Source organism: Poecilia reticulata, linkage group LG11 (assembly GCF_000633615.1).
Source record: "Poecilia reticulata strain Guanapo linkage group LG11, Guppy_female_1.0+MT, whole genome shotgun sequence".
Lineage (NCBI taxonomy): Eukaryota > Metazoa > Chordata > Actinopteri > Cyprinodontiformes > Poeciliidae > Poecilia > Poecilia reticulata.
The window spans coordinates 12781289-12794781 of NC_024341.1; the positions used below are offsets into that span (position 1 = coordinate 12781289).

Consider the following 13493-nt stretch of genomic DNA (forward strand, 5'->3'; position numbering starts at 1 on the left):
ATGGATGGATGGATGGATGGATGGATGGATGGATGGATGGATGGATGGATGGATGGATGGATGGATGGATGGATGGATGGATGGATGGATGGATGGGCTAGCTGCTCTGCAGCGCTAGCAGCTAGCTTACATTAACGGGAACAACAGCAGATAATTCAGTGTTGGATGCGTTTTTTATTTTCTTTCTACCCTCATCTAATACAGCGCAAGAGCAAAAAGCTAGTTAAAATTCCAGCTCATGAAAAAAATTATAATTTTTGCCGTTTGTGGTGTAAATCTTCTATTAGGTTAATCTGTTATGTCCTTCAGCCACTGTACATGCTAATGACTGGTAGTGAATAAAAAGGCTATCACAACAGTCATTAAAATCAGAACCATCAACAGCATTTGAGCAGATTAACATAAATTCATTCAATAGGAATCAGGGTTAAAATTAGAATTGGGCTACGTTAAAATTGTGCTTTTAAATTTATGTTAAAATGTTAAAAGGATGAAAACAAGAGCTGTTAAGATTACTTACTGTCCAGTTCCTAGTATCAAGGAACACCGAGGTTTTATAAAGTAATTATTTTAGAGCAGCTTAAATTTTCCCTCATACCAAAGGCAAAGTTCATATTTATTTTCATGCTAGAGAAAATTTCAGAGTGACCGGATTTTCTCTGACTGTATGCACCGTTTGCCAACTCCTTAGTAAGAAAATTAATTTCAAGTCTTTAATGGCATCATCACGAATTTGCATTATTAGTCACTTGCATGTAATTGTAATTGGAGCTGCAGAAGAAATGAACAACCTTGTGAAAGCTACAACAATACAAAAAGGCTCCCTAAATATGTTTAGAACATGTAGTTTATAGTTCAGTTTTCTAGAATACAGTTTTGCTAAGAAAACTCCATTAAACTACAGTACAGCATCCATCGACTTTTCCAACAACCTATGTTAACAACCTGAATGGTCTAAACAGATACAAAAAAATGGAGTGAATCATTTCAATGCAGTGACATGCTTTGGAACCAACGACAGCACCCACCACATGTTCAGAAGAATAAGAAAAAAATGTAGTTACACAAAAACAGCAAAAGACAAAAAGCACTAGATTTGTTGCTAGTTTTTTTTTTTTTTTTTTTTTTTTAAACCTGAAAAGTCAATAAACATAAAAAGAAAGCTTCTAAGGTGGAAACTGCAGCTTTATGGGGCACGGTCACTCTGTGTTAACACACTCCCCCCACCCTCACCTGTTTCTGCAAACTGTCCATCATTCATTACAAGAAAAACTAAGTCAGGTAAGGTAATGCGTTTTGGGGTATTTTTAAAGTAAAGTTAGAAAGTCAACTCCGGTGTACGGCAGTTGATTACAGGTTGGCATTAACCTTCTAATATTAGCTTTTAAACATTTAGTGTAAGACAATACACTTCTAAAGTCAGAGGGCAAACATATATTTTTGCTCTGTTAAAATAAACAAGCATTGTAAATTATTGCACTGTTTAAGCTAACACATTAAATTTTATTTCGCTACTTGTGACAAAGAATAATTGAATCCACGATTTCCGATCAGAACAAATCAGAATGAATGTTGCTTTATTCGAGTTAAAAGTTGCCTTGTTTTTGTGCAAATCCAGTGATGAGTGCTGCAGATGCAACTTTAACTGATAGCATTACCGGTGGCAGCTAATGAAACGTTTTATTCTCCTTATTGATTTTCCTGATATTACTCCGTCCCTTGAAGTAAGCACGAATCAGAAGCAGATCTTAATCTTCTTTTATTTGTACACAAACTTTGCTTGGAAATCAAGTTGGCTCGATCCTCTGACTCTTTCATTGTACAGAAAGAGCAGATGAAAGTTGTGCTTCATGCATCACAAAATGTACTATGATGTAAAGTCCAAAATGTGTTCACATATAGTCCTAATTCACAATTTCAACCCTTAGCACATAGATACACATCAACCTCACACACACAAAGAACACACAAGCCAGATGCTTGGACCCCTACAAACGCTCAGACCTTGAGGCCAGCGTGTTGGACAGGGGCCCCCATGCTGCGGCCCTGACTTCCCCAACTCCTCCTCCTTCCTCCGTACTCCTGCTCCACAGTTGCTGTGGGAAACGCTGCAGCAGCGCCCGTTGCCAAGGAGAAGGCTGCTGGCTGTTTGAACAACAATGGCCGCCTTGTGAACATTCCAAGTGTAGGTACTGACAGCTCGTCAGCCGCAACCCCAGCAGACACACCTCAGGAGAAGGCACGCGCTTTCGCCGTCCACCCCTGCCGTACCTCTCAGGGCTCTTGGCCCCGAGCCCGAGTGAGGCAACGTAACGCATTCAGACACAAAAAAAACACACACATCTGTGCAACACTCTGAGAAATTATGACTTCTACTGTCCCTCTGTGTGCCTCTGTATCTCTTTACCATCTCCTTTTCTCTCTCTCTCTCTCTCACGCAGAAACACTCACACGTTGTGCAGTGCATTCATCCATCCCCCCACCCCCCCTCTCCCCGACTACTCTCTGTCTTTCCCTCTTATCTCTTCCTCTTTCCTCACCCCCATCCCACACCTCCCACCCCACCCCCCACACCCTCCTTCTTCCACAGCCTCCTGCTTTCACTCGCTTTCCATCTCAGGAAGTGTGTGTTCTCACTCTCACACACACACACACACATGCATGCAATCTCTATCTCTCCTGGAAGGTAGCGAATCCCTACAGTCCCTCGGGGGCATACACTTCCTCGGAGAAGGAGGGAAAAGAGAAAGAGAACTTGAAACAAGAGAGGAAGAGGAGGGAGAGGGTGAGAACTGTATTCGAGGTGGGGATTTATAGACAGACCCCTTAGTGCGCTGATTATCGACTCATATTGATGGGACAATACTGATGGTGGAAATCAAGTTGGCTTTTAATGTGTGTGTGTGCGCGCGCGCATGTGTGTGTGTCTGTGAGGTCTCTGCTGAACCTCTGACTCATTGTTTTTTAAAAACACATACCCAGACTCATGAATACGCGCAGAGCAGAACCCAAAAACACTCCGCAAAATCAGACAGACTGTAAATTCTAATGATCTACAAATAGGTGTGTGTGTGTGTGCGTGTGTGTGTGTGTGCGTGTGTGTGTGTGTGTGGGGGGGGGGGTGCGTGCGTGTGTGAGTGTTGAACGCCAGACACCGGGAAGCGTGCTTGCGTGCGTGCATGTTTTCCCCATCTCTCGCTCCTCTTTAATAATTGAGCTGATTCTGTCCAGCTTGTTAGGGAGGTACACAGCCGTTTCACACTCCGTCTTTCTCCCATCTTCCTCGTCCTCTCGCGCTCCGTCTCCTCTTTCAACTTGTCCCTCCACTCGCTCGTCATTTATCACCCCTTCTCCTCCCTGACCTCTCTCTGTTCCCTCCCTCCTTTCCCTCCGTACCAGCTCTCTCTCTCTCTCCTCCTCTTTCCTTGGTAAATCCCTCCTGTTCTCTGACCTCTCCCTCGCCTCTTGCAGCCTTGCCGCCCTCCATCCACTTCCATCCATCCATCCCGGCTGCCCTCTATCATCCCTCTCCCGCTGCCTCCCTCCATCCCTCCAGAGGTGAGAGGTCGCAGCTTCCTCTCTGCTGTCAGACTCAAACCGGCTGCAACCAGCTTCGCCCGGGGGGGGGGGGGGGGGGGGGGGGGGGGGGGGGGGGGGGGGGGGGGGGGGGGGGGGGGGGGGGTAGAGGAGGTGAAGGAGACGAGGAGAATGAGGAACGTAGGTAAGAAAAAGAAAGGAAGTAGGATGGGAATGGGAAGGGGCTGACAAAGAGGACGGATAGACGGGGGCAGAGAGGTTAAAAGAGTGAAGGAGGCGAGGGAGAAGAGAGGGGGAGACGTCTTCTTTTTGAGTCACTGCCTTTGGCGCCGAGGAGCCGTTTTATGAATGTATCGTGTGGGAGGTGACAGAATGGAGCATACAAACACTGCTTACACTAACACTAAATGGTTGCTGTGAATGTGTGCGCGTGTGTGTAGATGTGTGTGTGTGTGAGTGGGAGATGAACCACGTTTACCTGCCTTCGGCGAAAGCCATTTCACTCCAGGTGACGTTTAGATTAACGGGAGCAAGAAAGACAGGTCTCTGAATCCTCAAGGGCAAATTAATGACTTATTGTTTTAGCCAGCAGTGGGAATACGGAAACCTGTCAAATATTCCAAATATATCCTGTTACAAAACATTAACAGAAGAGTTTTTTTAGTTTTGTTTTTTTTTACAGAAAATACGTTGGCGAGTGTAATCGCCGCTGTATTCTTAGAGCCGTCCGCATGACAGCTCTATTCATAGATGGAAGAATCAAATCAAAATTCTGTTAAAAGGGAAATTTTGTTTTCCTGAAACGCGGAATGCCGTGTGAAAAAAATCAGACGTATACCGACTCTAAAACGTTACAGGTTCAAAACCACAAGCCACACCTCCTCTACAGCTTAAAATGCTCCTGACGTGAGGTGTTGTCTGGTCTGGTTTGGGTGTCCGACCTCGCCGGGATGAAATCGCTGCTGAGGATCTTGCAGAAGAGTTTGTGGCCAGATCATTCGCAACACTCTCAGCCAACAATACAATCCTAAACTCTTCGGTGTGTAAATTAAGGAGGGATTTTTAAGACTTCTGCTTACCGCCACTCAATATGGAACAGATCTCAACGTCTCGATGTTATTGATTTGTTGCTTGAAAAGGCGGCTCTCTTCTTCACCAGATAAAATTGAGCATGAAATGTTTAATGGCATTTAAAAAGTTACAGTTTCCAAAAACAATAAAAGTTTCTGTCACACTGTCCCTACTGTCTAACATCAGTTACCCTCCCTCACCTGTTGCTGGCCACTGGTGTGAAAGCTAAAGGAGCGACACCCATCAGTCTCATTAAGGCAGCGCTGTTTTAAGACTGCAGCTGGGAATCTATGAGCTACATGTCTGTCAAGCAGCTGATTAATTCAGTGGCTAATATCGGCTTGTTACACTGTTACTCCAAAACAAGCAGAGGACTAGGATGAGACTCTGACTACCACATCCGTATATTATTACCACTTTTAGAGAAAAACGTCAGAATGTCAGACAGAAATTGCATAAATGGAGCAGTTATTCCTACTGCTGTTGAAATATTGATTATTACATGAACTATAGTACAATTATTCAATTATCTTATTTGGATACTTTGACTTAAACTCAAATACAGAAGCTGCAACATTTTTGCAGTAATCTTCACGTACGTATTGCAAAAACCCTTTTGGTCGTTCTGCTCTGCATAGACAAGTTAGTATATTAAATTTGGCTTGTTTATTAGTTAAGATATGTCCTAAGTAGCCAGATCTACAGTGTCGATAACAGTAGATTTCACAGAACGTTTCCTTAGTGAGAGGGGGTTTGTAGTTGGTTCCCTTGCAATAAGTGTACGCTTGTTTCACCCATCCATTCTCTATACCTATTAGTCCATGAAGGGTCATGGGGGCTGGTGCCTGTCCAGCGGTCATTAGGCGAGAGGCGGGGCCACGTCCTGGACAGGTCGCAAGGCTAACGCAGACACACATAGGAGGCAAAAAAAACCATGCACACACACTCACATCTAAGTGTATCTTGTGACTAGAAAAAGAAAATCCAAGCAGACAAAAAAGAACAAGAACACACTTACTTCCGCCAATGGGCTCACACAAAGTCGTGCAAAGTAGCAACAGGTGAGGGTGGGGGGTGCAAACGGACAAAGAACACTCTGGTCACATAGACACTTTCTGTGGTCTCTGCTTCAGATGACTAAAAACCGCAGGAACGATGTGACAAACCACATCTCTGAGATGTTAAAAAGCTGACTTTATAAAGTGTAGCTCAACAAAAAAAATATATTATAGCACACGATACGAAAGCGTACTCAAAAACTAGGGATTGGCTTTAATTGTGTCATTTATTGTTATGGTAAAAAGTTTCTAATAATGATAAGAATTTGATTTATTACTGGTAAGACAAATTGAAAACACCCAGCGCTGACAGTAATGTTAACTGTGTGTTAACACGGTTAACTGTTGGTTCCATGAGATCATCGATAAAAATCAATAAGTTCACCACTATGATTTTTTTAAAAGCTACTCTGTGCAGTTTAGTGATAAGAAACACACTTCATGCATCTGATGTCCTGAATAAGATGTTTTCAAAATGAGTATGTCACTCCCCCCCCCTCATACACGAACTCGCACGCACAACCCCACCCCCACGCACGCACACACACACACACACACACACACACACACACACACACACACACGCACACAAACACAAACACACAAAAAGCTCAAAGCACTTCAATCTTCAATGCAAACCAAAAGCCAAATTCAGGAGAAAAAAAAGGGAAATGGTGTTTTTGAAAATTTACTTAAAACAATTTGATTTGATGAATTTCTTGGAAGCTGATGATTGCTGGAGATAGGCACCAGCCACAAGGATGGGTGACGCTTGTTGACGCTGTACCAGTGAAGCCGAGATGTACAATCTCCCCATCTGGAGGCCATGCATTAATAGAACGTAATGCAACCATTCAACAGGTTGCACGAGCCTTGACGTAGTTCCAAACTTTCTCTAAATTCACTGCAGGAATTCAGGGGAATCGCCACTCATGCCGTGCCAATCAGTGAGTGTTTAAACGTGACTATCCGTTCGGGATACACGCAAACATGTGTCCGTTCTGCCTTCTCCATCTCCAAATATCTGTATAAAGAGGGTGCCTGGCTTTGGCAACCTCACACACTGATAGGCAGAGAAAAAGAAGACAGGTGATTGGTTGAGCTGTCGGCTGTCATATCGGCAGGGTGTATCTTTGTGACACCGTTAGACGCGCACACACATAGCTCCACACACACACACACACACACACACACACACACACACACACACACACAGATTTCCCTGTGCTGTCAACCTACACACCTACGAACTGCAGCAAAGTGCAAACAAAGGCTACTTCCCTGCACACACACACACGCACACACACACGCACACACACACACACAGAGGTAGATTTGAGACGAGATGTGGTGTGTTAGGTGCGCTGACCCTGCCGATGAGGACAGGAGGAACATCAACGGAGCTACAAGGCCGTTGCTATGACAACTAGCCCCGCTGCACAGGTAGGAAGCACAATAGGTCTAAGCTGTTCACATTCACTCTGTTTGTCACACACACACACACACGCACACACACACAGAAGGTAACACACTCAAGACAAGTCTGACAGACAGCAGCTGAATGCCAAGTTAAGGCCATTTCCCTTTCATACCAACATTCACTGTGGGGAAATTATTCATTAACTGCTAATATAAGAGAACTAAGTCTTTACCCAGTGACTCAGATCGTGAGACTGTGTGGGTGTGTGTGTGTGTGTGTGTGTGTGTGTGCGCGTGTGTGAGAGAGAGAGAGAGAGACAGACACACTCTGAGCATCACTCTGCATACTAACAGCACCTGCACCAGGGCAGCCTGTGCATGTCTCTGAGGGACCCTTAAATAACCAACTGTCACTGCTCAGACACTGGCGTTGACTTCTTAGTTTTCCTGCACTCTTTCTCCTCCCTTTTGCTAAAAACCACAGGTAAGAGCTCCAAATCATGACTCTCCAAACTCACATTGGCTGGATCACAACTGCAGGATGAGCTGCTGCTGCTGCCGCTGCTGCTGCTGCTGTGTCCTGTCCAACTAAGTGGGGTGGCAAAGAGACTGGCCGTCCCCCCCTCCACCACTCCTCCACCCCCCGCCTCTCAGCCTTTATATGTAAAGCAAACATCTGGGTTTAAACATCCGGTGCGTGGCAGTCATGTGTGTCTGAAAAGTCCGGTCAAACTCAGGTGGAAATCCACGAAGCCCGTCACACAAAATCTGTCTTTGTTGCCGCTTGCAGTGTGTACATGTTGCCATAATGAGGCTAATAGGTGAGATTATTATAAATACAAAGGGACACACACACACACACAAAAAACAAAAAAAACAAAACAGGTGGGGTTATGTAGGGTTCACTGCGCGCACATTCGCTGTGTGTATTTGAACATCATTATCGCCACATGCATGCATGCCTACAGTTGAGCCCAGATCAGCTGTAGGCATGCAGAGCGGCGGCAGGTAACGGCACCGACGTGGTTAAATAAAAGAAGAAGAAGAAAAAAAAAAAACTCAACGTGAAGCGCTGCCAGATGTGCGCGGCACAGCTGGATGAGTGGACGGTACGCGTTTTCTGGTGTATCTGCATAAAACACTCACCCCCTGGTGTAAAGCAGAGCGCGGTGGAGCTTGTTTTGCGGGGTGTCAACGCGGGCTGCCAGGCTGGCTGGCTGGCTGGCTGGCGCAGGGCTCAGTCCCCCTTCTCGCCCGGTTCACCGGAGTCGTCAGCAGCCGTCACCGAGCGGCGTGTCCCCGCTTCATCTAGAGTTAGTCCGCTGCGCCCCGGCTGGACTACCACCGTCCTCCCACTTAAACCTTTTAAAAGCCGCTCCTCCTCTGGCTCAATATCAGCGTCTGCACCCGCTAAATATGGGGAAGCAAAATAGACAAAAAGGGGAGAAAATGAAGAAATAAGGAAAAAAGAGGTTCTGTTGTAATCTTGTTCCGAGTAGAGGTACTGACAAAGCCCCGTTAAAAGCCTGCGCTCCGGTTTCGGGGACAGACGCGGGACTCCCCCGGTATGCGGGAGCGCGAAAATCGACCGTGCGCCCGTGCGCCTCTGCCTCTGCAATTCCTGCTCTCTGTCTCCGGTGCGCCCCAGTCTCCGTGTGTGCCTCTCCAACGTGCCTGATTGTCAAAAACACGTGGGCACCCGTAGCTGGCTTTACTCTAACCCTCTAGAGTTGTAGGAAATGTAGTTTTTCAGCTGGAAGGAACCAATCTCTAAACAGAAAAAAGTGCACAAGATAAATTAATATAATGTGGGGTTTTTGTTTGTTTGTTTGCTTGTTTTTTTACTTTAAAAAAAATCAAGAATAATTTTTGTCTTCCTTAATGGTTTTTGAAGCTGGGATGAGGATCTCACTAGGAGCTAAAAAACCGACAAAATGTAATGTAGAAATCAAATTAAATACCTCAATTGTGTATTTAATTTTCTCAATTAAATACCTCAATGATGTATTTAATTTGAGGTGTATTTATGTCTAAAAACTTCAATGTAACGATTGTAATCTTAAGTGACAATCTTAAAGGTTTTTGAAAATTTATAGTAAAAAAAGTTACATTTACTCTCATATCATTAAATCCAGTGCAACAACCAAAAGAAGAAACCCACCTAAAGTATAAATATAAGGATAAATAAAGAGGTGAAAAAACAACAGTACAAAAAAAATAAGGTTTGAACACTAATTATTGTTTAACTCACCATCAAGATATGCAAGTAGTGAAAGTAGCAAACCCACATTCTTACCAAGATATAGTTAACCACCAAAAAATGACAGGCTTGGTAGGAAGAACACTATTCTGAGAATCAGCCGAGAAGCCAACGGTGGGAGCTGCAGAGACGCACGGCTCAGGTAGAAGAACAACACTAAAGATATTTATTATATAAAAAATCTGAAAGACAGGACAGCTAGTTGTGTCTTCCACAATCCTGGACAAAAAAAAAAAAAAGATATTGTGGAACTAAAGTCATTGGATCTATTATCCTTAAAATCTTGATTTTATGAAAAATGTCAGTTTGACAGCTGAAATTTATTTTCATTTTTATTATTATTAATTCAATTTAACTTTATAATCTTCTACCTTCAAATGAAATTCTCATGAAACAATCAGGTTCCCAAAGTTTACGCGTTAAAAATGCACAACCTTCAAAAGCAGTAACTATTTCTTTTAAGTTATTAGTTACATTTTTACTTTCATTTACCAAAAAAAGACATAACAGTGACAGGTCATTAAAATAAATCCCCAAACACAAACAAATGAGAGAAAAAAAAAACATCAGATGGAAAAGATATCTGATCTTTATTACAATAAAATGAAGTTGCAACATGAAGGTTACATTCGTGGGAAAAAACAAACAAACATTTAAAACACTATTCCTTCACATTCCACTGCCAGAGATCTTTCCTCTTTATTTTCAACCCTCTAGCCTTAAAGGACGACAACTGTATACATAAATGTTTACTAGATATAGAAATGTTTGTGATGCACAGATATATTTCAGTTAAATTAGAACAATGGACGAGACAATTCATACATAAAGCGCATTTCTTATTCCTTCCACTTTGAGCGCAGCATTGCAGGCACTTGTTCAAGGAGACAAATATAGCTCTAATATTAGACATTTTTTTTAAATCAAATATCATAACTATAATGAAATCAGGTCTCTGCTCAGTTATTGCTGAAGATTGAATCTTTTTTAAATATCAGAGTGAATCTGTTAATAATCTGGTCAGATAAAGAACTGTGAGGCTCACTGACAGCTGTCGGAGCTTCCTTGAGATGTGCAACTTGTTGCAGGCGAGACTCTTTTTGCATCAGCACATTTTTCCACACAGAAATCAGTCAATCTGATGGCATTCTCCTCGCAAAACTAAATAAAAAAATAAAAAAAACAAAGGAAAAAAAAAAGAAATCAAAGGACCTGAAGAAATATGGCAGCTGAACAGATCATGCACCCACTGGACTCTCTCAACCCACCCCTCAACACAAGCATCTACATTTTCTTTCAGTTGCTTGTTGTCATGGTTACAGAGTAAAGCAACATTACTGCAAGGCCGGTTCAGGAGAGCTCCAACTCCTCGGCATGGATAACTGATCTGCTCTGAGCAGGATGCAGTGACGATCGGCAGCCAAAAACAAAGGAAATGTCAAAAAGTCGTTGATATGTTTCTTCATACGAGTTAAGTGTGGATCAAAAACACTGAGGGCACAAATAAACGCTCAACTTCAACGTGCCCGTCATTGTATTTCTGCATGGTGGGTTAAAAGCTCCGCGTCTGTCTGACACGATTCCGGTCACAGGTTTTCTCCGGGCTGGTACTGCGGCTCTGTGGCGGTGAAGTAATCCTCCAGGAAGGACTGCAGGTATTCAAAGGTGGGTCTCTCGTCGGCCTCCCGCCTCCAGCACTGCAGCATCAGTTCGTGGAGCGAGGTCGGGCAGCCGTGGGCGCCTGGCATCCGGTAGCCCCTCTCCACCTGCTCCAGCACCTCGCGGTTGTTCATGCCTAAAGGGGAAAGAGGAGGAAGGATTAAAACTGAATTATGTGCAAAAAAACCCAAAAAAAACAACAAAAATCAAATATATTAAGCACATTTGAATTAAAATTCAGTAACAGAAAATGTAATGGAACACTTAATATGATAAAAATAAAAATCCTGCCTTTTCAAAAGTGATTCTATCTTTTGAACTTTTGGCATTTTGTCTGGAATATACAATATATTTTATTTGTATTTTTTGTGATGCACCAAAACAAAGTACCCCTTACTGTGACGGGGAAGGAAAATAATTCATGGTTTTTAAATTGTCTGGTTTTTTTAAAGGTGTTATTGGCTCTAGTGGCCTTTATTTGATAGTGAATTGACAGGAAAGTAGGTAATGAGAGAAGGGGGAAGACATGTGGCAAAGGTCAGCAGGCCGGGAATCGAACCTGTGGCAGCCACATCGAGAATTAAGGCCTCCATTTGTGGGCTGTTCTTAACCCCTGCGCCATCACAGCACCCCTAAACTGTCTTTCTAGCAAGAATGAAGGCTGCAGCAGTTTGTTAGAGAACATTAGAAAACAAACCGCATTATAAAGTACAGAGAACATAGCAGGTAGGTCCAGGAGAAAGATGTTGCTAGAAAAAAAGGCAGGCAAATTTGAACAGATCTTTTTTTAAATCTTTCTCTGTCATTTATTTTTGGTCAAAGTTAAGAGCAACTGTGAAGGGACCTGAGAACCACATGCAGTGATGGAGCTGCATGTTGGAGAGCCCTGACCTAAACTGACAGACTGGGGAAAAAAGAGCATTAATCAGAGAAGCAGCCAACTGGTAACTCTGTTGGAGCAGCAGGAAACCACAGCTCAGGTGGCAGGATCTATCATAAAGACAACTATAAAACATTACAATCCACAGATTTCTCATTATGAAAGTGAAAGTGAAGAAAGCTGCTCTGACAAGGAGGTCATTAAAAGTTCTGATTAAAGTTTGGCATAAGCCAGGTAGCAGAGGACATAGCAAATATATGCAAGGCGCTCCGGTAACACTGGGGTGTTTCAGGTGGGTTGGTACTGATGTTAACTGCAACATCATCACAACTCCAAAGCCTCCAAAAGGTTTCGCTTCAGTCTTGGTACTATTGTTTAGGTCAACAAATGTCTCTGCTAAAAAAAAAAAAAAAAACTTTCTTTATATCACCTGAACAACAGCAGCAGCATTAATGTGCACACATGCAGAGTGCAAAGAGAGTTTTCAACATTATATCAAGAATCTCCAGTGTGCTCGCTAGACTGAAAAAATAAAATAAAATGAGGGAAAGATGCACAACATAAGATCCGTTTACAGGATGAAAAAATAAATAAATAAAAACTTGCAGAAGAAGAGGGAGAAAAAACAAAAAATGAACATGTCTTCACTCAGACAACTGGGAAATTATTCAACCCTGTTCCCACTTCTCACACAATTCTTCTTCATATTTTATCAGATCACCAAGTTGAGGTGTAAGGTATCAATAACATTTTGCTCGTGAAAGAATTGCTTGAATTATCTCACTTATTAAAACATGTAAACTCGGGAAGCCTCAGGATCTGCATGCTAATTAGCACAGGAGGGTGGTAGATGCTCAAGAAACAGTTACCCCTCCTTTTACCGTAAGTTCTCATCTACCAAGCGAGGAAGTGCTCAGGCTACGAAGTCTCCAGCAGAGCGGCTCAGTGGCAAAGTTTGTTAGTGTGAAAACCCACCATGTCTCAATAATCAGCTGTTTCACATGCAAAAACTAAACAGCTTCACTCTAAAATGATCTGAATTTGGTCTGATCCAGTACCTGGGTAGGGAACACGTCCCTTAGTGATGAGTTCAGTCAGCAGGATACCGAAGCTCCAGACATCGGACTTGATGGTAAAGCGTCCATAGAGTGCAGCTTCTGGAGCCGTCCACTTGATGGGGAACTTTGCTCCTGAAACCATGGTAACACAGTCAAGATGTGTGCTCATGTACTTAGGATAGGTTAGGACTAAAAATACAGACATAAAGACTAAACTAATAACTTTATAAAAAGATGCAGATGAAGCCTGGATTCTCTTTTTCTTACTCGCACACAGATATTTTCAGTTCCAGCCCACGGTTTGCTTCCACTCATCATGTTCATGAATGTCATATTACATTTAAACTAATAAATTTAATGTTGTTTTTTTTTTTTTTTTTAAAAACAAAAAGAAAGAAAAACAAGTGTTGGGTTCATAAATATTAACACATTAGAAACTGGCTTAATACTGTGGATGCTTAAAATTATACATACACACTCCAACATTGGCCATTCTTCTTGGCTTCAAGTCCTTGGAAACTTATTCATAAAGGTAAAGTTGAGCCTTTAAA

The 13493-nt window shown here is 42.8% G+C and overlaps 2 protein-coding genes across 7 annotated transcripts in view; both read right to left on the bottom strand.

Annotated features, from left to right (window-relative positions):
- Positions 1-8751, bottom strand: part of ahdc1 (AT hook, DNA binding motif, containing 1) — a 28800-nt gene extending 20049 nt beyond the window's left edge. For 2 of the 3 annotated variants that reach the window (XM_008421829.2, XM_008421828.2), the window contains exons 1-2: positions 8595-8751; positions 8232-8495 (exon numbers count right to left, since the gene is read on the bottom strand). The gene's annotated coding sequence lies outside the window, so the exon portion shown is untranslated. Of the gene's footprint in view, positions 1-8231 lie in introns of all 3 variants that reach the window. The other variant, XM_017307526.1, reaches the window with a different exon arrangement.
- A 1160-nt stretch (positions 8752-9911) lies between these two features.
- yrk (Yes-related kinase) overlaps positions 9912-13493 on the bottom strand; it is a 22271-nt gene continuing 18689 nt past the window's right edge. For all 4 annotated transcript variants that reach the window (XM_008421833.2, XM_008421830.2, XM_008421832.2 and 1 more), the window contains exons 12-13: positions 12943-13074; positions 9912-11140 (exon numbers count right to left, since the gene is read on the bottom strand). In XM_008421833.2, coding sequence (XP_008420055.1) covers positions 10932-11140; positions 12943-13074 — 341 coding nt within the window. In that variant the 3' untranslated portion in view covers positions 9912-10931. The remainder of the gene's footprint in view (positions 11141-12942; positions 13075-13493) is intronic.